Source organism: Myripristis murdjan, chromosome 19 (genome assembly GCF_902150065.1).
Source record: "Myripristis murdjan chromosome 19, fMyrMur1.1, whole genome shotgun sequence".
Lineage (NCBI taxonomy): Eukaryota > Metazoa > Chordata > Actinopteri > Holocentriformes > Holocentridae > Myripristis > Myripristis murdjan.
This window is the reverse complement of record NC_043998.1, coordinates 2,522,683-2,545,872: the sequence shown is the minus strand read 5'-3', so window position 1 is coordinate 2,545,872 and position 23,190 is coordinate 2,522,683. Positions and strand designations below refer to the sequence as shown.

General features: G+C 42.9%; 1 protein-coding gene across 1 annotated transcript; it reads right to left on the bottom strand.

Annotated features, from left to right (window-relative positions):
• Window positions 1–359: 359 nt before the first annotated feature.
• On the bottom strand, window positions 360–23,151 carry mta3 (metastasis associated 1 family, member 3). The gene is made up of 19 exons (XM_030077891.1): window positions 22,855–23,151; window positions 20,705–20,772; window positions 19,759–19,852; window positions 16,979–17,105; window positions 16,732–16,795; window positions 14,772–14,889; window positions 13,971–14,073; window positions 13,439–13,538; window positions 13,124–13,312; window positions 11,991–12,065; window positions 10,928–10,986; window positions 10,624–10,742; window positions 9,929–10,086; window positions 7,422–7,644; window positions 5,270–5,362; window positions 4,920–5,081; window positions 4,396–4,427; window positions 4,176–4,294; window positions 360–546 (listed from the first exon to the last, which is right to left on the bottom strand). The coding sequence occupies exons 1-19, from the start codon at window positions 22,880–22,882 to the stop codon at window positions 375–377; spliced, it is 2,103 nt and encodes a 700-aa protein (XP_029933751.1). The 5' UTR covers window positions 22,883–23,151; the 3' UTR covers window positions 360–374.
• Between the last annotated feature and the right edge of the window lie 39 nt (window positions 23,152–23,190).

Here is a 23,190-nt window from a genome sequence, read left to right as displayed (position 1 = left end):
CCTTCACACACACACACACACGCACGCACACACACACACACATACAAATGCAGTCCCAGGGGATTGGACGCTGTACAGACAGGCACCACTTGCAGTCAGGTGTGTGTTCCTAGTGCATCACAGCTCATCACATCCTTCTCATGCCAAACAGTAAGACAGCTGGGTAAGTGTTGGCAAGGGTTAGAACGGTATTCTCAGGACTAAAAAGCAAGGGAGGGTGTGAGGACTGAATGAGAGGACAGGGAAGGGAGAGAGGGGGGGGCGTGTGTGTGTGTGTGTGTGCGTGTGTGTTTGTGTGTCTGTGTGTGAGTGTTTGCGTGTAAGTGTGTGTATGCACGCGGGCGTCGGAGGCGCGTCGTGGTCCATCAAGTGGATCAGTCGTGGATGACGATGGGGCCTCGCATCCTCAGGCTGGGGTGGGGGTGCGGTGGGGCCAGGACCAGCCCCTGCGGCGGGCCCTGGGAGACCCTACGCAGGGTGATCTGCTCACATGGCTGTCGGCAGGCGCGCCTCAGCTGGGACCTGGACAGCAGCCGTCTGGCCCTCCTGGACCGGGACACAAAACAGGACATTAGAGAGGCAGTGGAGGGGTAAGCAGCCGAGGAAGAGGGGTGTCTCAGCACACACCAATCAAAAGTATTACCAGTGATAGTGCAAATTATTGAGTTAAAAGAAAAAATCCATTTATATCAGCAGTATATGATCTTCAGTGCCTTCCAGGATGTTCTTTTGTGATGAAGTGTTCTAATTTACTTCTCTGGTGTACCCACTTTCCCTTTCTCCTCTGCTCTGTTTAGCCGTTTCCTACATGTCCCAGAATAACTTCCCACAACCCACAGAGAATGGATGTGAGCTGGTTGCATTCAGCTGGAGGTCATGCGTGTAGGTGGAGATAGAGATGGTGATACTGGTAACATAGTAAGCGCAAGAGAGATTTTTTTTTTTTTTTCCCAGCTGAGAAACAAAGCAAGAGTTGTGCCCTTTACTTGAAATGCAAAAATGATTTTGTGGCTGCACACTGTTCTGATGCGTCAAGGCAGCTGTCGGTGAAGAAACTGATACCTCGGCCTCTTCATCGACGGATTTCTCCCTGACAGTTACCATTAATGTTTTCGATGCTTTTTGAAAAACATTCTGCCACTAAACTCCTAGCTGCACTGGCCATTTAACCTCAGGAATAAGCAAACAGTAAACAACAAAAACAGGACCAGAAGTACAGAGTACCCCAGCGATAGAGTTGTGTTAACACTGTTAAAATGTTTGAGGGTGGAATTTCCTTTTAACAGCAGTTTTCATTTTTGAAATCTGGCTAATATATGGATTTTTTTTTTTTTTACGATGTGCGATTTTCCATTAGATTGTTTTCAGTTGAAATGTCATGGCTCAAAATTGCAACTCATAATTCATTACCCAGTCGCCATCTTGAACCAAGCCAGATTAGACTACGATTGACTCTTGTGTCATTTATGCAGATTGGTAATTTGGATTGAGTTTGACATTGGTGCCCAAACCCAGTGGGACCGTCCTGGACTCGCTGGTGTTGGGTAAAGTTAGTCTGCTACATTATCACATGGCTTTGGGTGCAAAAATGTTGTCATTATGGATTCATACTTGCTTTTGCAGTTTATTCAGCTTTTTTTTTTTTTTTTTTGTCCAAACGCCAAAAAAAAAAAGAAAAAGAAAGAAAGAAAGAAAATGAAAAAACTCACGTAAACCACAGGCTCTGATTTTAAATTGGCCCCAGTTTTTTGACTGAGCAACCTCACAGGTTTCAAACCCTTAAATAAGACATTGGCAACTTTTTTTCTGATTTCACAACAAAAGAGTGTGATGCTTATAGTATATGCGTATACATCTATAATATCAGGCGTTTCTATGGCTTTTAATTGGCTTAGGTAGTAACTTCCTGGCTGTGGTGAAGCTCGTGCTGCACTAAAGACCAGTGGGATGCATTTGGAAGTGTTGGACGAGGCAAAAACAATTTGAGGTCTAATATACAGCGAAAACCAAACATGCTTTTTCCTCGCTTCCCTCTCCCCAGCATCAGGGCTGTTTTTCTTCTGAAAAACACACCACTTTCCTGCTGTTATTACATTAGATCAGACACATATTGACTGTGAGTTTAAGTGTACATGCTCGTTCGTGTGCATGCATGTCTTAGATTGTAGGCAATGTGCATAAATTTTATGTTTGTCGGGGGCTGAACGCATGCGCGCAAACCCATTTTCTCGAACACAGTGTACCCTAAGAATGATTGTGAAAGAGCGAGACGTTTATTCTCACACCGAGATAACGATGGAGCAGAACAGATGAAAGGGAGCAGAGCAGCACAGATTTGACTGCAGACTGTCTGCTCAACTGGCTGCTGGGATGAACAACAACACACACAAAAAAAAGATGCAAATCCATAGCCAAACATAAACCGTCTCATTTACATCTCTGTGTTTTCCTCACTTTGCCTTCTTGTCTTCGCTGATTTATTTTTCCTTCTTCTTCTTGAACTTTCAGCTTCTGACAATCGTATATCTCCCCCTTTCTCTGAATACCAACTTGCAACCCTCCACTCTTCCTCTCTGCTCTGTTAGATATCGTTCCCTGCACTGCAGTGTGTGTGTGCGTGTGTGTGTGTGTGAGAGAGATAAAGATCATTTGTCATTAGTGCCAGCCTATAAGAAGAGATCATTAACATTTAATGCCATATTTAATTCATCACAGCATCATATTGTTGTCCACTGGGAAAGCAAACAAGAGCTGTAATACAACAAGAAAAGGGCATTGTATGGCATTATCTCCCACTCTATCAAGCTCTGTCTCTCTGTCTTCACACACACAACCACGTACACACACACCCATGTTGATCCTGGTGGAAAGGGAGTGATCCATATGAGGGCAGCCATGGCTAATGTGGTAATGATATTTCCACTCAGGGCCCAGCGGTGCCAGGCTCCTCTGTGGCCCAGCTGCACCAGTTAGCTGCTCTAATTTTAGCTCAGCGGTCCAAGGGCGGCTGTGAGGGCCGAGCGCCATGGTTCATTTAGACACGGTGTTAATGGAAGAACATCTTTCTCTCTCACATACGGCCAAATGCTCATTATGTGGTCACTCGTGTGTCTATGTGTGTGTGAGAGAAAGAGATGGCGTACATATGAGCATGTGTTTTTCTATATCTTTCCTGTATCCATGTCTATAATAAAACATGCAGTGGTGGCTAATGTTTGTACGAAGGAAGAGAGCGTATTATGAATAAATTTGCAGTGACTGAGACATTAATCTGCAGTTCCTTAAAACCATTCCTCCTGTTACCTCCCAAGCATTTTCAAAATGTCATGCCTTTGCTGCACTCTAAAGCAAACACTCGCTTTGCAGGACGAAAAGAATGAAGTACCACCTGTTTCTTGCCATTTTTAAGAGGCATCCCTGTTGATTCGGGACTGGTGCAGATGCTGCTGTTGATGTTGATGCATGTTTGTTGTTTGTTGGGGCGCCGGTGCGAATCTTGCGTTCTGGCATGACGAGATGAGATGGCAAGAAGCAAACTACAAACTGACTGCACGATGAGAATGAGACTCCACAGGTTTCCCAGGCTCATGTTGTGTGTGTCAATCAGAGAGTACTGTGCATGTGTGTGATGTGATGTATGCTGTGTGTGCGTGCATGTGCATGAGTGTGTGTGAGCATGTGGGTGTATATGTGCAAGGGGAGAAGGGGCTTACCGTCAGGAGATGTCTAAGGGCTGCATTTCTGAAATGAGACAAGCAGCCAGTCACTCACAGGAAGTGCAAACATTTTCCACTGACCCAGAATGAAACAGGGCGCTAGACGGATCAGTGGTTCAGGGGCCCCCTCTTCCCATGCACTTGTTTATTATCGTTTAAAAATGTTTGCATGTGTTTGTGTGTTTTTTTTGTTTTTAGCCCCATAGTGACCTGTGGAGTCCCATTAATCAGCCTGCACTTTGTAGTCTACCTGCTTGACTTACATACCTACGGCTGCCTAAATCAGCACGGCACAAACATAACTCAGTTTTCTCTTCTCTGCAGTCTGCTGTCAAAGCTTGCTTGGTCACAGGTCCGCCGTTCCCAGTCTGCTGTCACTCAATTCTCACCATCGATTTGTTTTCCACTCGCACACACAGTCAGCCAATCAGAAGGCACAGCGGGGTCGGTCGTGATTACCTGGTCTCCCGGGTGACGAGGAAGAAGCTGTCGTCGGGGGCGTCGATCCAGTTGGGGCGTCTCTTGCGCATCATCACTCCGCCCCGGGTGCTGCTGTTGCTGCTGTTGCGGCCATTGTGCTGTGAGAAGTAAATTAAATATCAATTGATTAACAACAGTGGTTATGTAGTTCTGGAAAATGCATTTAAAAAAGAACTTATAGAGGTTGTAAGATACCTACCAGGACAGGCCCACCTGTGGAGCCAGGGTTTTCTGTAAAAGAAAGAGCAATGAGTTTCAATTTCAGCAAAAGTAAGAGAGTTGTTACTTTTATTGCCTCCTCTAAACATCAGATTGAAGTTGAGTCATCCATGTCCACAGATTTGTTTTCACTAAAATTAGTTTTTATCCTCTCACATAAGCTAGTTTATATAATAAACGGCGGGCAAACTCACCATCCCTGTGCATATTTTGGTTAATTTGATTGTATCAAGCAAATTGTGACAAGAAAATTACACATCAGCAGTATTTGGTCCCCCTCTTCGTTCACAGCAGAGGTAATTGAGTTCTTTTATGTCTGAAGAGAGGGTACAATTTCCAGTTTTGGCGAAGTGTAGCATGAAAGTAATCCAAGTAGTGTGACATATTACTGCTCCAGGGAAGAATAAGCCGCAGCAATAGTAACGAGCGATGAGTAATACATTGTATTTTGTGCAACAAGCTCAACTCTGTTTATGAGGACTGTGTTTGTGCTTGTGTGTGTACCAGAACGTCTCTCTGGCTCAGTCCTGCTGTGGTGGTGGTAGCTACGTTTTCCCAGCATTCCGTGGGGCCCGTGTGGGAGTGAGGAGAGGAGGCGTCGAGGGGGCGGCGCCTGCAGGCCAGGGGTGCGGTGGGAGCGTGGGGCGTGGGCTGCTGGACGCGACTCTGAAACAAGACACCAAACAGCAGATACATCAACTGTCTATCTGTGGAAACAAGTCCAAAACAGACCCTCAGATTCAGGGTGTTCCCAACACATCAGGTCATATCCCACTCACTTTGATACTGGAATAAAATGAGATTGATCATGGTCAGATGTTACAGCTCAAACACTGATTGTATGTATGATTTACCTAGGAACTGCAGAACACTGGTCAGAGTGCTCCGTGGGGCGGCCCTGGTTTTCGGCAGTCGGGTCCCCTGCCCCTCCGAGACCCTTAACATATCTAAACCAAGCACACACACACACACAAACACACAGTCACACACACACACACATTGCATCACATTTACTACCCAGTGTAGTGTCCCATAGACTGGATGAACTTCTGTCCTCCCTCTCTCTATTGAACTATTGACTGATGAAGCAGAGTAAGCACTGCACAACCACAATTATTTGGCTTGGAAAAGTGTACAAAATCTTGTTATTATGGTTTAAGGCTATTTTCATATGCTTGGCACAAAATATCAAACATCTAGTCTTTGTAAATGAAAACTGCTTGTACTGTTCTCCCTTTAAAAAGACCTCAGAGCAACAATGCAGAACCCTGTAGTCAATGCAAGTCAGCGCATCACTTCTGTCAATATGCTCACTTGCTATTGGCCATGGCATGACTTCTGTATAAGTTCTCTAACACACACACACACACACATGCACATACAGATGTCAGTACATGCTTACATGCACACACACACATCCACAAACCACTCTACAAGCACACGCACACACACACACATACAACAAAATGTGAGGGCTTAATGGCAGCAGGCATTTAAGGTTGAGTCCATGCTGGGGGAGGCGTGCCTTGGCGGGTCCTCTGGGCTCAACAGCCAATCAGTGAGTGTGGTGGAGTTGATGGACAGATACACAGACACATGAAGCACAAGGACTCAAAGAGGATGGTTTCAGGTGTGACTTTATTGGAGGACTACTCTCACGTTCACACAGTGATGAAAGAAAGAGAGCAAAAGAGGTAGAAGATGAGATGAAAATATTGCAACAACCATTTGAAAAGGAAGGCAAAGAAGAGAGAGAGAGAGGGGGGGGAATGGCTCTGCACGGTGAATCCCATCCATAATACAGTATGCAGTCTATACTGTATGAGCTTGTGGTCAGGGTGTCTTGGATGGAGGGGGCACCCGGATGGATTCATATCATGAATTATGCAAGACTTGAACACAAGAAAAGGGCTAAATGAATGAATGGTGCACCAAGTACCGCTGATCATGAGTATATCAAAAGGCATGTGTTCCTGTCAGTGCCTCCCTGATGTGTGTACCTGTGGTGATGCAGCCACTAGCACACAAACCGAGACCAGCCTGCTACTCTCTGTGCCTGACAAATCAGCGTCTTCTGTTCAGCCTTAGCCTCCTCTCTGTCAAGCTGTCAGTCCAAATCTGTCTAGAGACCTTTTACAATCAATCTACTTTGCCTAACGCACTCACACAAAACACAAGTTGCAGGAAAAGTGCACACAGAAGTGGGTCAAAACTAAAATGAAAATATAAAAAAAGAATGGCATGGCAAACACACTCGGACATAGCTGACATTCAGGTCTACGATAAGCAATTATCCTGAACTTGATGGGATGAAACATTCCTGGCTGAATTCAGCCATGACAGCATCAAGTGAGCAAGCCCCACCAGGCCCGCCGTGCAAAATAGAGCGTCTCTTAGTAAAATACATTTCCTCTACATCTAACTTTAGCAAATATACGGCTCAGACTAGAATACAGGTTCTGTGGGTTCCTAGTGGAATCTACTTATTAATGTCAGGAACAGCATCAAGTATGTCTGTGGTTTTATGTGTGTGTGTGTGTGTGTGTGTGTGTGTATGTGTGTGTGAGTGTGTAAGCGTGCTTATGTAGAATAGCCCTATTTATGAAGAAATGTCTAGATGTAATTGCATCAGTGACTTTCAGGTAACAGTGATTTGAAACCAACTGAACGGAAAAAAAACACAAATGAAAAGATGATCAAAACTCATAGTTATGAGGACAGGCAGTCTTTATTGGAAACGGGGTGGGAGAATACAAAAACCAAAATAATAATAATAATATAACAATAATAATAAAAACAGAAAGAGAGACAGACGGAGGGGAGGGGCAGAGGGGATAGACCAGAGATGGGCGCTGATGTGGGGGAAAGGCTGTCAGGGTGAGCAGAGGGTGGTGTGAGTCTGTGCGTGTGTGTGTGTGTGTGTGTGTGCAGATGTGTCTGTGTTTTGTATGCAGGTGTATGTGTGTCCACATGGCAGAAGTTAGGAGGAATTGAAAGAGCTCTTACACTCTGCCTTTATGGCCCCACAGTTAATGGGGACAAAGGGCCGGCGCGCAGCACGGCGCAGCCTGATGATGTCACGGCACATGTGCCGGGCCAGCTTGGTGAGGCGGGTGGCCTGCAGCAGGAAGGCCTGCTTGGTCTTCATGGAGGACTTGGGGCTGCCGCTGTTGCGCACTGGCACCATGTGGCTGGACTGGCGAGGGGCGTGACCCCGCGAACGAGGCTCCTGAGAACGAGAGGGGACACATGACAGGAAATCCAGAATGAAACAATCAAACTATTTTATTAAAAAAAAGAAGCTGTTCACTACTTTTATCCCACCACTAAAATTACAGTTTATTACACCCTGATATCTACAACTATAAACATTTTAGTTGAACTACGAAAAATTGCTGAGGGTTGATTGAAGGACTATTTAGACAAAAAACATGCACATTCATTTTTTGGCACAGAAATACTATGTTCATTGTCTGTTCAATGTAAATGGTCCTCACTTCAATCGACCTTTTGCAGTTTTACGTAATGCACCTTTAAAGGGAAGATTCAACTGTAAAGCACATTAACACTGCTTCAACACAAATATGCTCATTTTACACCTTGTGTTTGTGATGCTGTTTTGTTTTCTAGTTTAAATTTCGTCACAACTCAAATTCCTGTTAGCGTGCCAGATTCTTGACAACATAATTCTGAAGAAACAGAATCTAGACTCAGAGCTCCTAAAGGTCTTGATTAAAACTTACATCCACAAACAGCAGACATTTTCAATGCTGTATCGTTGTGTTTTCGCTTTGACATCTCACCCAAGCACACACCTTTCCTGCCAAACGTGCAGTGGAGGATCTTGGGATGTGGTGTTTTCCATTTTCTGATAACAACATTTTGTTTCTTTTCCTTCTTTTTATTAAATAGTTAGATGGTGCATTTTTTGGATGCTAATTGTAATCACAACATATATGTTTTTACATCTAGCTAAGCCTGCAAAGCTATGAGGGTTGGAACTTTCTCAGTTAGTACAGGCTGTGTCAAGACGTCTGCACATCAATTCCAAACAAAAGTAAAATCAGCAAACCATCATGAAGCTATTAGCAGGGCTAAATCCATGTTATTGTTATAGTGTGTGCCGTAGTAGTAAAGAGATATGGTGTAATTTTCATTTATATATAAATATGTGTTTTTAAGTATCCTATTTTGACATTTTTAGTATAAATCCATCACAAAGATTAATAAAAAGACATGGTGTCTACTTTGCCCTGTGGCAGCTTGGTACAATGAAATAAAGTCCAATTTTGGATTTGAAATAGGTGTGAACCAGAATATACATACTACAACAAAATGTAAACATGAAAAACAAACTGCAAGTGACTCCCAGATGTGTGATTTTATTCACACCTACACATGACATGAGCTCGGTGTGTCACATTAGTGACTACTGTTATTCTGTGCTTTAATTTTCTGTCAGCCACCTGTTTAATATTTGGGATGTGTTTGTCTTTACTCTGCTCAGCAGAAAAAGAATGCTCCAAGACAGATGGTCAGTTTTAAAATCTCTGAAAATGACAAGACCACAACTTTAAATGAATCAGGGAGTTTTCATGATGTTTCAACAAACTGCAGACAGATTGATTTCGACTGATTGACCCTCCCCAGTGTTTGCCTACTACAGGCAGTTGGGCAGGACTTTTCTGCTGAGCTTCATAAAATAATTTTAAATTACTGCAATAAAATATCATGCAAATCTAGGGATGCAAACCGTCCTGTTAAATACTGAACCATTCTGTGTTTGGAAAGTTATGCCATTTCTACACTGCAAGCGTAACGCTCATTTCACGCTCGCGAGACGACATCGTTAACGTGAGACTGAACTGTTTATATCTGTTCCATCAGGCTTCTCAAGTCAGCCAAAACCCGCCAGGACTCAAGTTCATTTAAAAAAAAAATCCTTAAGTTGCTTTAGCCTCTACCTCTATCTGTGTGTGTGGACTGTGGAGCTGCAACTGCGTGGGACACACACTTCACTTCAGAGATCAGTTATGGTTTATTTAATTTAATGGGGCTTTTACAATGCGTACAATGCTCCCTCTCTCTCTCAGCAACGGTCTGACTGTGCTGTGTGTCATGCATAATGATGCCTTTTCACAGTGCGTTAAGGTGCCATTAATCCCAGACAGTGCTATTTCCTTTCAATATTGTATTAGTGACAATGTTATGCTTTCTCCCACTCTGCATCCAGTATTGACCAGGTCAGTAGCCTGCCACAGTTTGTTCTGTGGTGCAATGCCTCTGCTGTCCTCATCTCTCCCCAGGCGGAAATATTATCAGCAAATATAAACTCAACAGTTGTAAACCCATGAAGGTTGCCATAACGAATAACCAATAGGCTGCTTAATGTAGAGAAATTAATGAATTCAGTGTGTTTTTATTGGGTATCAACCTACTTTATCAATGAAAGCATCTCTAAGGGAAAGTCTGCTGCTCTGCATCCCTTATGTTATGGCTCTGTGTGAACTTACATTGCCTGCAGGACTGGGGGAGGTCCTTTCCTCTGGTCCCTCTGCTCTGCTTGGCATCTTCAAGCCCCCGTACTTCTTCCAGTACATCCAGCAGGACACACACAGGCGGCATTGCATGTTGGGAGGCCCCCACGAGTACCACTGGGCTGACTGCATGGCTGTTGACGTAGGACACACACACACACACACACAGGATGGTTTGAATCACCATAGGGGTAAGGGGTCTACAGACACTTAGCACATCGATCTCTGCTGCACTGCCGCTGCTGGTCTTTCCCAGAATGATTTTATCAACATCTGCACAACAGTCCAACACATTCTGGATGCCTACAGTCGATAGCTGGAGATCAGCATCTACAGCCAGTCAATAAGACATCTAGAGAAACTGTATCCACATGGACGCTTGGGGAGGGAGAGGGGAGGAGGGGTGATGAAGGAAATGTTGAGTGGAAGATGAAAGGAAGGGGAGTATTGATTCCTGGATTAGTGGCAGCAGTCACAATAGATTAGCAGTGATGGTCAAATTAGAAGGGGGCCACTTCCTCCAGTCTTGGAGACCCATGGGAGATATTAAACAGCAAAATCTGCTAGCTGTTCGGTACTGCTTTGGTTCTTGTTGCCTTTTATTGCTAAAATGCATTAGGCCAGTACTCTCGTCACACACGTCCATGCTGAAACACACGCTCGTAACTCACTGTAGCAGCTCTCGCAGGCTCTGCCCCCGCCTGCCGCATGGTAGGCCCCTGGCCCCGCCCCATTTACTGTCGCCATCTTCCCATTGGTCATTGAGATCTGGTTGGGATTGGGCTTGTTACTGTCAGGGAGAAGAGGGAGAGGTTTAATAAACAGGCTAATGACCAACCTGCCTTTTGCGAGGGCTTCTGATACCATTAAATATGCAGAAATATCTTCAGCTCCCAGCAGCAAGTAGATCCCAATAATACTGACGATATAACTTTTGACAGGAGAATAAAACAGTCAAGTAATAAAATTACTTACTATGTGGGGATGTAAACCTGCTTCAGTTTGCTTTCTGCCTCTGCTGCCTTCAGTCTCTTCTGCTCAGAGAGGAAAAAAACAGTACAGAGGTTCAGAGGACCCAGCTAATACAAAAGAAACAAGTGATCTGCATTTATACAGCGCCTCTCAGACAAGACGTGACATCAAATGCAGTCCATTTACAAAAGTAAAAGGACTGCATTTATGTAGCACTTAACTAGTCCACCTCCACTCAAATCACTTTACAATGTTTTGGCCTCACCTTCATCCATTCACACACACACACATTCACACACTGATGGCATAGGCTGCCATGCAAGGTGCCAAGCTGCCAAGCTGCCCAACAAGAGCGATTAGGAGGTTCAATGTCTTCAATGTCGAGGATCAAACCAAGAACCCTCCGTTTACTAGATGGCTGCTCTACCTCCTGAGCAATGCAGGCCTCAAAAAGCCGCGCAAGTTCCATGCCAATAGTCGGCATGAAAATGTGACTGCTCGATTACAGAGGTAATCATTAAATGCCCTTCTGACTGCAGTTCAAACAAGAGAGGCGCTTCCTTTCTTCCCATCATGTGATACTTTTGCAGCCAGCTATCACAGGAAATCCATAAAGTTGATTTATATTTCATCACATGAATAATCCGCTGGCGCAAAGGAGATTAACCCTTTGTTGCCAGACTTCAAGTTCTATGAGGCTGAGACATAATTTACAAGTGGAAAAGAGTTATGGGACTAATATGGGGAATTCTTACATGTACATTTTATGTATTTAATTTATGCTCTTATCCAGTGTGACTTGTGGTCCCAGTGCTGGTCACACAGTCACAGAAAAAGTCTCACTGTTGTCACGGAAACTGTCTACACCTCGATGATTAATTTGAATCTTACAGCTACTGCACTGCAGATTTCCAAATTTGCTCATGAATAGCATTTCCTCTCCTGTTTAGAAGAGAACTAATTAAGTTTATGTTGTTGTGATTTGTGTCTTTTTAACTCTGTAAACTCAAATTTCCTCTAATGGGAAAATTCAGTTTGCAATCAAAATGAACTGAAATTGTCTCACCTGCTGCACATATCTGTCTGTGGTCTTCCACATGTAGTAGTACTCTATGATACTGGTCAGAGACTTCCACGGCAGCTTCACAGATAGAGGGAGAGAGAGAGAGTTAGAGAATCGGAAGAAAAGGGGAAGAGAGAAAGCGAAAGGAGAGACAGAAAGCAAATTAGTGGTATTAATATCTCATGTTCTTGCCGTCTGGGTGTGAAAGCCTTCATGAATATTCATGAGCAGGGTATCATGACCACAGAGGCTTCGCTCAGTTCTGAGCACCAGTCAGAAGCACACACTGAAAAAATTCGACACACTGTGATTCACATAGTTAATAACTATTCATGAGCACCTGGTGTCAGTGCACACACCCTTATCTTACATCCGTATTGTACAGGTATACGGATAATACGGATAACTGGGTGTGCGTTGTTTTCAAAAGGAGAGCAAAGTCCTGGAGGAAAGTGTTGTCTACCATGACTGCAGGCAAAATTTTGCGACAAGAGCTGAATTTCCCCCCTGAAATAATAATGAAAGTGGAAAAGTAAAAAAAAAAAAAAAAAAAAAGTGAATGTTTGTGCACCTGCATAATAAAAGGGCTTTCTTCCCCTGACTGACCATTTTGGAGTTCAGGGAAAAGAGATGTAACACTAAATTTAGATTTGCCTGGGCTATTCCAATTCCCGGCTTTGATATATTTGATATTTGATATTTTATACAAATTAAAACCTACTTCCTTTTGGGGATGACAACAAGCCTTCGAAATGAACGGCTACACCATGCTATTCAACACAGCCTTTAATTTTGTTTTATCAATGCAGATTTAGCGTCTTGTTCCAGGACAGCAGCCATGTGTCATGGAAGGTCACAAGTCTGCAGGTTTTCACTCCAACCCAACACTACACTCGGTGATTTCACTGATTAACACACCTTCAGCCAGAGAGGAGGAACCAATCAGTGAAATTACCTGGTGTAGCGTGTGATCTGCAAGCTCTTGGTTCACAGTGCACACGGTTTCATATCCCAGCTCGTTTATTCAAGTCATCTTGGCAACAAGAAACCAATTTGAGGTTTCAGCTCACTGACATCCATGCATCACTGCGGTGTGAGCAGAGCATTAAAAAAAAAAAAAAAAAAAACATGCTTACAAAGTCTTGTCGGATGTCGTTGAAGTCTTTGCCATATTTCTCCAGTGCCTCTTCGAACATTCCGGCCTCGGAGGCGCTCCACTCCTCCATCTCGTCTCTGCACAGCACTGGGCCGCCCGCTGGAACCAACACACTCAGTGCGCTGGACAGGTCGTAACCATGACGATGGAGTGTGTCCATTGCATGGAACTACAGGCATTGGATACAAGGCAACAAACAAGGAGTTATAATTCAAGAATTCTAATGAGGATCAGGCAGTGGATATGGTGTGCGTGTGTGTATGCGTGTGTGCGTGTGCATGTGTGTCCAGCTCACCAGTGTGATATCTCGCGAGGCTGCAGCTGCGCTCATGTGTAAGCTCGGCTGTCTGACTGAGCTGCTGCAGTCCAGCGCTCGGGCAAAGGTTCCGACCGCCCTGGGCACACAAAATAAAAGTCAATTTATAATGACTTTTAATGACCGATTCATTTTTGCGTAAGTGTACATAACCCAATTAGAGTCATGGATATAATTTATGGATGTCACAGTATAATAATGTCAGAGCCAGTTACATATGCTATTGCTATGACTCCCCTTGAATAATTTCATGAGTAATGATCGTATGCACATGCAGCACAACACCACCTCTCTCCATAATTTGTAGTAAGTGGTTTGTGTTTGTTGGTCAGATCCGAGGTGCAGGATCACAATGTGCCAATACTGAGAGCTAGTGGTTCTGTCTGCTAGTGAAGGTTAGGGTTGGGGCTGCAGTCTGAAGCAGTCAAGGTTACAACGTGCTAGAACATCCAATTGGTCAATTTGTCAGTAGGGGAACAGAGCTGCAGGGGTCTAAAGTCAAAGGTCGTACCGTGCCACCACTAGGAATTGGTCTATCTGCTTATTGGTGAGAGGACACTCTGGATCCCACAGCTTCTCCTCGAGCTTAGACTGGTCTCTGTCATCTGCCTCACCTGAAGAACACAGGAAGAGAGGCTTACACACAGTGCTGCAGCTCCACCAGCGATTGAAGGTGAAGAGACAGACCTTGTATTCCCGGCTATTTTGTTAAATATTCTGATCACAAATACCAGCCACAAATTTCAGTTTCAATAATCTGAAGAACATAATTATTTCACCGCACTTTCACTGGCATTTTATATTGACAACTACTTTCAACCACAGCAGGACAGTATCTGCTCATACTCCATCATTAGAAACTAAAGAAACCACTTCAGCTGTCATTATTGTAGCTCAAGATAAAATGATGTTTTAGTACAGAGGTAAATAAAGTTTTAAAAGATGTCGTGTAAAAGGTCACATGCACTGAAGCTGCATCACATTTCTTTTGAGTGAAATATTCAAACCAAAGATGCCATTGTTTTATGGCTGCACCATTAGATGAAACAGAAAATATCTAGATGTCTTGTGCACTTCCATATACATTTAAAAGGAATTCAGCGGGACACTTTAGTGTCTTTGGAAACCTTTGGATCTCCACTTGAATTTAAAATAAAACTCTGTGGGTTCAAACAAAGTTTAGCCGAGCAGCATACATTTGTAATGACAAACCCACTGATAGTAGCAGCAGAGTTGAGGAGGTTAAATGGTTCAAGTGTGTGTGTGTGTGTGTGTGTCTGTGTGTGTGTGTGTGTGTGTGTGTTGTCCATACCCTCTTGTAGCATTTCAGGTACGTCTGCCTGAAAGCGCGGTCCCACTCTGATCTCGCCCTTGTCAGCCAGCAGGGTCTTCTGTGTCGGGTCGTACACCAGGGAGTAGAAGAAGGTATCCTGGAGAAAACAACATACAGCCAACACTATAAAAATGCCTCCAAATCTTCCAACGCCAGGGTTCCTTCCATGCCCCTGATGGTAAACTCCATGATTTTTCCATCACAAAGTAAAGGAGGCATCCATGGCCTAAATATTTCAGACACTGTTGGCTTGTTAAAGACTGATTCTGAAGTGTCAACTTCAAATTTCCACTACTTTTAGACTTGCTTTTGAGAAGCAGCCATACAACACAGGAAAACAGCTGAAAACCACCATCTAATGCAATCAATGTATGTAGCAAACTGCAAAATACATTTGGTAATACATTTTGGTATTCTTGTAAAGTAGCTATCTGTAAAATCTCCGGCCCTGACTTTCCTTGTCTGGAATACTTTTCTCAATATTCCTTTATATTCCATGTGCCCCGTGCGCCTCAGGAGCCCTATTACAGAAACGTATCTGATTTAAATGAAGAATTCATTTCTTTGGCATTATACAGTCATTGTTCCTTACAGCAGTTACAATGTCCTAAAATTAAGATATGATGGTAAAACTTTAATAGGAAACAGAGGTGAACTCCTTCAACTCGCCCCACTTCCCATTTGAGATTAGACAATGTACCGACCAGGGGTGGGTAGAGTACAGAATAACTGTACTTGAATAAGAGTGCAGTTATTCATCTAAAAATGCACTTGAGAATACAGTTACCCTGTAAAAAAACTACTTAAGTAAAAGAGTTCTCAGTGAAAAAAAAAATACTTTGAGTTGTGAGTGCTAGTTACATTTTTGGTTTGAACTATTTTAACACAATGCAATAATAGTGATGGTTCTAGTCTGAATTTGTGGTTAGTCCAATTTTTACGTTTTGTTTTTCTTCAAAAGAAAGCATCACTAAATCAAGATGCTTTTACACAAGAGTTTAATAAAGTTTTTTTTTATATATAACTGAACTTGTCCAACAGTTATAGTTATGCCAGCTTTATTTTGAATGACACTATTATCAGGCCTTATGTTGAGCTAATTTTTTTTTTTTTAACATTTCTGCTTTATTTGACAGTCACAGTTGAGAGAGGGACAGGAAAAGCAGGGAGGAGAGAGGGGATAACGTACAGCAAATGGCCTGAGGTTGGATTTGAACCCAGGACGCTGCGGTCAGGACTCAGCCTTAACAAGTGGGATGCGCACTTCCAGGTGAGCTATCGGGATGCTTAGCTAATTCATAGCAATGAAAAACTTACCGGGATGTGCTTGTGTATATTGGATGATGAGTCTTTAAACCCTGAAATTGGGTGGTTTGGGACAGGCACAGACAGCACTTCATAATCTAACCGTCTCCCTTTTTCGCATCATTTTAAAAAGTGGATCTAAGTGCGCCCCAGTGTTGCTCTCTCGCAGCTTCTGATTTAATCATTGACTTTCCACTGCCGCTAGCGAGCTGAGCAGCCCGATTTGAAGTTGAAAAGGTCGCTGACTGCAGCGTGGCCTTCTTCTTCAATATCTTGCTCTGTGGTGTGGACTACACAGCTGCAGAGCGATGTGTGTCTATAAGCTCATGGTATGAAAATCATCAGCTTTCTCTTAAACCACTCTTGAACCTATCTTGTACCATGGAAAACAGTAGATTACCTGTTTACAAAATATACTTGAGCAAAAGTAATAAGTTCAGCCCAGAAAATAATGCTACGAGTACTTGTTCTTCAAAAATTGCATTCATTTGAGTCACCTGTAATGTGTTACTACTCACCCCTGGTACCCACTGGTCTCCCATAACATATATAACTTCGATCAGCAATGACTATTTTCAACAACAAAAAAAGCTAGTAACGTAAGAGGATATCAATTTTCTTTTCTTGTGCTTACCTCTTTGTCAAGGTATGAAAGAACTGCTTCAGTCTCATTCAATAATGCCACACTGCATTTCCCCCTAGGAGAGACAAAGAGAAAGAGAGAGAGAGGATGATGTAAGATAAGGACGCGGGCAGAGAGAGCAGTGGCGGATTTGTGTGTTTATGGCTGGATGAGTGGCTACCCATGCGCACTACCTGCACATGATGAGATATAGGGTCAGTGTGTGTGTGTGTGTGTGTGTATGAGTATGTGTGTGTACCTGATGTGTGTTGCAGGTAGGCTCTCATACTGCCGGGACAGGAAGAGCTCTCTGTGGCGAAGTTGGTGTTTTTGTTTGTCTGTTAGCTCCGTCTCTGTCGGGTTCTCCTTCTCCTCTTCCAAGTCCTCTGCGCACGGAAATGCAGAACAATACGACATGAGGAACTATGTCAAAGAACTAACAGTAAACAAACAAAAAACATCAATCATGAATTTAAGGCCGGTTAAGTGAATGCTACCACCACTCGGAAACACAACCATGACTGTGTTAATTAGAAATAATGTGGGAGCAACTCAGCTACAAGTTTTCATAATTAACTAGGAAGAGACATGAAAAAAGTCTATGCAAATGAAAGCAAATGGAGACAAACAGTAATGCAAAAAGAATATATTTATTTTTACTAATGACATCAATGAAGAGATGTTAAAATAAATTAAGTTGCAGATGGTTTAAGATCAACTCATCAGGTCACCTCTCAAGGCCATTTCAAATTATTTCATTACTGCACAGGCTGTCCTTGTAATTACACCGCAGGGCTGGTGCAAAGGCTCTCAAAGGCAGTAAAGAAATAAAAGCTGTCATCTGTGAACGATGCCGAATCTATTACGCTCAGGGATAGGAATGAAATTTTAAAAACATGATGGAAAAGCAGGTGGAGCGCAGCTGAGCCAGCAAGAAACACAGACAGCAAACACAGGTTTTGAATCACCGTTGAAAATGATTATATATGGTCAAATATTTGTGTATTCAAGTTCGGAGATACATAAACGCCATCTGTCACTGGAATCTTAATAATGCTGGCTAACTCTTCGCTAGCCACCACTAACACTGGCACAGTTTTCAATCTTGGTGAGGAAATCTGACAGAAATGACCAACAGTGGCCCCAAACAGCAGGGTGGTCTCTTTCACACGTGTACACGATACATGACACTGATGGACTGAATTCTGCCTCTTGTAGCAGCACTGGTTTCCTTGGCTGTTCATAACTGTCCCTTTCTCCTCCAAGGAGTGAAGTTCATCAACTAACTGTGATTTTCCATTTTGCATCCTGTGCTATGAAAACTAGGTGTTTTGTAATAACTTCATATTTCACTGTTGAGGTCACCTGACAACAAGTTTCCTCTTACAGGCAAATATGAGGGAAATTCTTTTAGAATCACTTACAATATGTGTAATAAGCAATGCAATTGTATCTAATCAGGAATTTGGATTCAACAATATGAGCGAAAACATTTTACAAGTCTTGTTTAGACTTTTAATATGTGTACATGGTGTGGGCACCCGGGGTCTAAGAATAAAAATTGACTATCCAGAGTTATAAACATGGCCAGTAAAATTACTGGGAAAGAGCAGAGACAACTAGGATGTATATAGAAAATGCAGGCGAAACAAAAAGCCAGACAAATTGTGTCTGATCCTGTTCATCCCCTCTTTAAGAATTCATAAAAATGCCCTCGGGAAGACACTGTAGAGCCGCTGCAGCAACCAAGAGCATTTACAAAAAGTCTTTCATACCAAATGTAATAACTCTGCTAAACTGGTAAACACTCTTCACACTGGAACCATGTCCGTTATTATTGTCTGCACTGGCATGCTGTGATTTTATTAATGTATGTACTGTGATTTTGCGTGATGTGCTCTAACCAACTGGTGAAGCCAAAGGCAAATTTCCACATCTGTGGACAAGGAAGATTATCTTATCTTACCTAATATTTTTATGGCTGCAATAATTTCCCTAGTTAACATAAATAAATTCATTATTCAAATATGGGATAACCTGGATGGATTACAAATGAATGCCTTTAAATTTTGACTTGAATTGATGAGCAACACGCAACAGAGAATGGCTCAAAAAGACACAACACATTCAAAAAAATTACACCATGAGGGTATTCCTCAAGCCAAGATGAAGAAAGTTAGCCAGATAACTGTGGCAAAGATTGTGCTGCATCCTGCTGAGAGTGATTTGAATCTGTAAAACAACAGTTGAACGTTGGGGATTAGGATGATTCACTCATCGCTTCTGACAGTTGCAAATAACAGACAAAATTTCAAACGTTATTTAGGTAACTTGCTAGTCCTGCCTCATGGAATACCCCTCAGGAGTTTCACTGTAATCTGAGCTTTGGCTCTAACCTGAGATGATGATGATGATGACCGAGAGCTCTTCACTCCATGTAAAACATTCAGTTAAAGCTTGGCCATATATTTGTAATAAGTGACTTTCTTTGCAATTTTACATTATTTAATACATACTCAATTCAAGAGTATTTCATTACTGTGAATTATGGAAATAACTCAAGGTGACAACATTAAGGAAGAAGGCCAAAGTAAAAACAGTAAATTCATGGGCTCTCATTGGGCACGACATTGATATAATTCATTAATTTCTATATTATCAAAAAAGGTCAGAGAAAGTATTATTCTACCTTAACATACACATATAATACTTCACAAGTTTTAATCAAGTTTCTGACTCTTTAACCTTTAACTGTGGCAACAAATGTGTGTGGGTGACTTCCTCCTTGGTTTACATACATCTTAAAATAGTATTTCAACATACAAGAACTCAAAGGAACTTTACTTTTATCCCTCTTTTTGCAATGACTGCTGAAACTAAGAAAATTGTTATGTCACACAATCAATGAATAATGCCTCCCAATTAATCAGTTGTGGTGAGAACGGTTTGATTTTTGATTCCTGCTTTCATTCAAACCCTCAACATAAACCATCCTACTGAAGACAAGTCTGCTGATGAGTGGCAGGGGCTGGTACTGACTTGCATGTTTGTCTGCAAGCTGGATGAGGCTGTGGGAGATGTCTCTCCTCCTGTAGAAGCACACCACCTTGGCCTCCACGTTCCCACTGGCCGTCTGAAAACACACAGAGACGGAGAGACACAGGAGGGCTGAAAGAAGTGGCAACACCTCCCCTGCAACAACCTCTAATTTCCCAAGAGACCCGGCTCCTTTGTGTGCTCGTCAAGCGAGACTGCTATGACGGGCTGACCAGGCCAGAATGAATGGTTTTGATCAGATGATTGATTGATTGACTGGCTGTATAATTAGTTAGACAGGCTTATTGACTATTCCAATATTAAATGCCATGCCTGATGGAGATGGATTGTGTGTGTGTGTGTGTGCTGGTACGATGGTGGGAAATACTGCACCCAACTTCTTCTAGCTTGTGGGAGAAGGAGGGTGCATTATGTGTTACAGTAATGCAACGAAGCATCATTGCCATTCAGGTCAAATTTTCCACATGAGGTGGACTTAAAATTTGCGTGCAACAAACAAACCAGGGATGACTCTAATCGAAACCGTGTGTGCATTCATCCCGTCCTTAAACTCAAGTCTGCTGTTTCCTAGAACATACAGTCCCAATGTCCCTACCCAGCCTGTACCAGCACAAGCCTTTCAGAAAGACTTGGTAGTTCCCCACATCCTGCACATACACTCCCACAGGTGTGCCCTTGCTCACCCCACAGGTTGCCATATCAACGACAGTTGGGAGACGGGCAACATCTGTCTCTCTGCATCATATTACAAACATTTTTAAATACAAAAAACACATACACTGTTGCAGGGGAGGGGTGTGTGGGGTGTGGGGGGGGGGGGGGGGGGGGGGGGGGAGCAGGATCTCCAAACAGGAAGGCATTTGAGCTATTCACCCTCAGGTGAAAATGACACACAACACACACAAATGACACAAATACACTGCAGTACCTTGTTGAGCTCTTCTATCCGGCGGATCAGGTAAGGGTTACTGGAGGAGTTCTCAAAGAACACATAATCTGCAACAGAACACGAGCGCACGCGCACACACACACACACACACACACACACACACACACACACACACACACAGACTGATCACTTTACTGTACCAGACACTGTAAGGACCAGTAGGCTTGCAAGACCAACTTGTCACTGATGGTGAGTTAAGCAGTCGTATAGCACAATTACCTCCCTATGCCCTTGAGCAAGGCACTTCCTGCCCTGCTGCTGCAGCAAACAGTAGGCTGTTGATGTGTGATGGTGATACATGCCATCACTAAAAAACGAGTGTAAATCATTTCCTATGTACACAGTGCTTCAAAAAATAATAATTGAAATGATAAATTTGAATTACATGCAGCTAATAAAAATGCCCAATTACAACCATCACTACCAAGGACAAGTGATACTGAGACAACCACTTTAACGAAGACGACCCAACCAATCCATTATGTGTAACACAGCGCTTTTATGGCCTGTGTGACAGCAGCTTTATTCACCTCGTATTTGTTTAATAATGTAATTATTTTCATGTGTGTCACACGACAAACAGATTGATGATATGGATGAGGCAAAGTCATTAAAGCTGAGTCCCCATACCCACTCTCCAATCAACATAAACATGGCTCCAACAAGCCCCGGTGAAAGAAATCCAGTCTGATTTAACTCAACAATTTTAGATCTACAGGAGGCTTCAGTCCCAGGCAACTGCTGCCTTCAAGTTCTGTCCAAAATCTTGTTATTACAAGGATTACACACATAAACAACCAATTTAAGTGATAGATATGACTTGGAATGTGTATTACATGAGATATCAATGCGTGACATTTAAAGGGTGTAGAGGATGGAGGCAATGTCAACAACTTATGGTACAAAGTTATATATCAAATTTATATATGTAACTACTTAGCATTCTATCTAGGTAATAAGTACACCCGGCCATTTTCACTCTTGGTTGAATTTGTGGTTCTCTTGCCTTTTTTTTTTTTTTTTTTTTTCTTAGTGAATTACCTTAATTATGACCAACAAACCTGACAGTGACATCCACCTCTTGTTGTTACATCATCGATTTTTATTATTTCTTCAGACCTAAATAACACCTGAATGCATCCACTCGTCTCATATAACTCGGGTTTACAGAGAGCACTTGAAGGCAACAGGAGTAACACCGCAGCAAAGGTGACCAGTTTGACAAAAACATGCCGATACCTAATAAACCAACAACACTGAAACGTCCGTGAAACATTGCTGGCCGGTGAAATATCGCTTGTTATTGTTTACCTTTATGTTACATGTGTGGTTTCTGTGTCATTTGGGTTATATCAGGGCCAAACTAGACATTTGCAGGGCTGAGTGTGTGTGAAGAGGGGGTGTAAGGTTTAATCCAGCCCGACGCAACGACGCCATGAAACGAGACAATAATTTGATGTTGAATTCCAGTGGACTGCTAACCAGCTAGCTAGCCAATGAAGCCAAATTGCTAATTAATTGCACTTGCGGCCAAAACAGCTGAATAGCGCGTATGTGCACGGCATCTAATGCTGGACAAATGATTAAATACAGTGTTTAAAAAATGGGAAACCACACGCTGGGGCTACGATAATAGTAATCAGTGAACCCTCTGCTGGTGCTAACGTTAGCTAAATAAGGACTCGTACTAATGGCTGTGTGCCAGAGGAGGCAAATACAAAGGCAGTCTCACAGACTCCCCGTGACAACATATTAACACCCTTTAATACACAGCTCTAGTCGAAAAAAGCCCCGTTTCGTGGACAAACCTCTGTGTACCTGATGCAATTATGCGAAGACAAAGGTGCAGACAATGGGGGGGAAAAATGTTTACAATGTAAGCTAGCCATTTAGCAAGCTGGCGGCTAGCTGCTGTGGCCACGATAGACGCGAGGCCTGACCCATTTTGAATCCCAAATATTTAGAAATTATCACTTTTCTACCCAAACTTAACGCACCCCCGTTGGATAAAGCGCCGATGATTGTCGCCATTAATTGCACACGAACTTAAATAATGCCGCATAATTCCCACAGAAAGCAAAACTTGCCGTGTTTCTACTTGATAAAGAGATCCACATTGACATACATACCTCCGACCCGGTACATGTTGGCCGCCATTTCTGCCCTCCCGGAGTGTTAAAACGCAAACCATAAACTAAGGGAAATAGAATAAATTAATAAAAACGATAAAATTGTATTTATAAAAAACGGAGACGCCGTGATATTTTGTGATCGTCGATACTGTGATTAATAAGCCACTGGGAGATCTTTTTGGCAGCGTAACCCCCCTCCTCCTACGATTCACAGTAGCCTATACAATACAGTGAACTCACGGCAGCCAAAAGAAGTCGGCTCAACCCGAAAACCACTGACTGCTGACTGTGGGAGGGGGACCGCGCACGCGCAGACACACACACACACACACA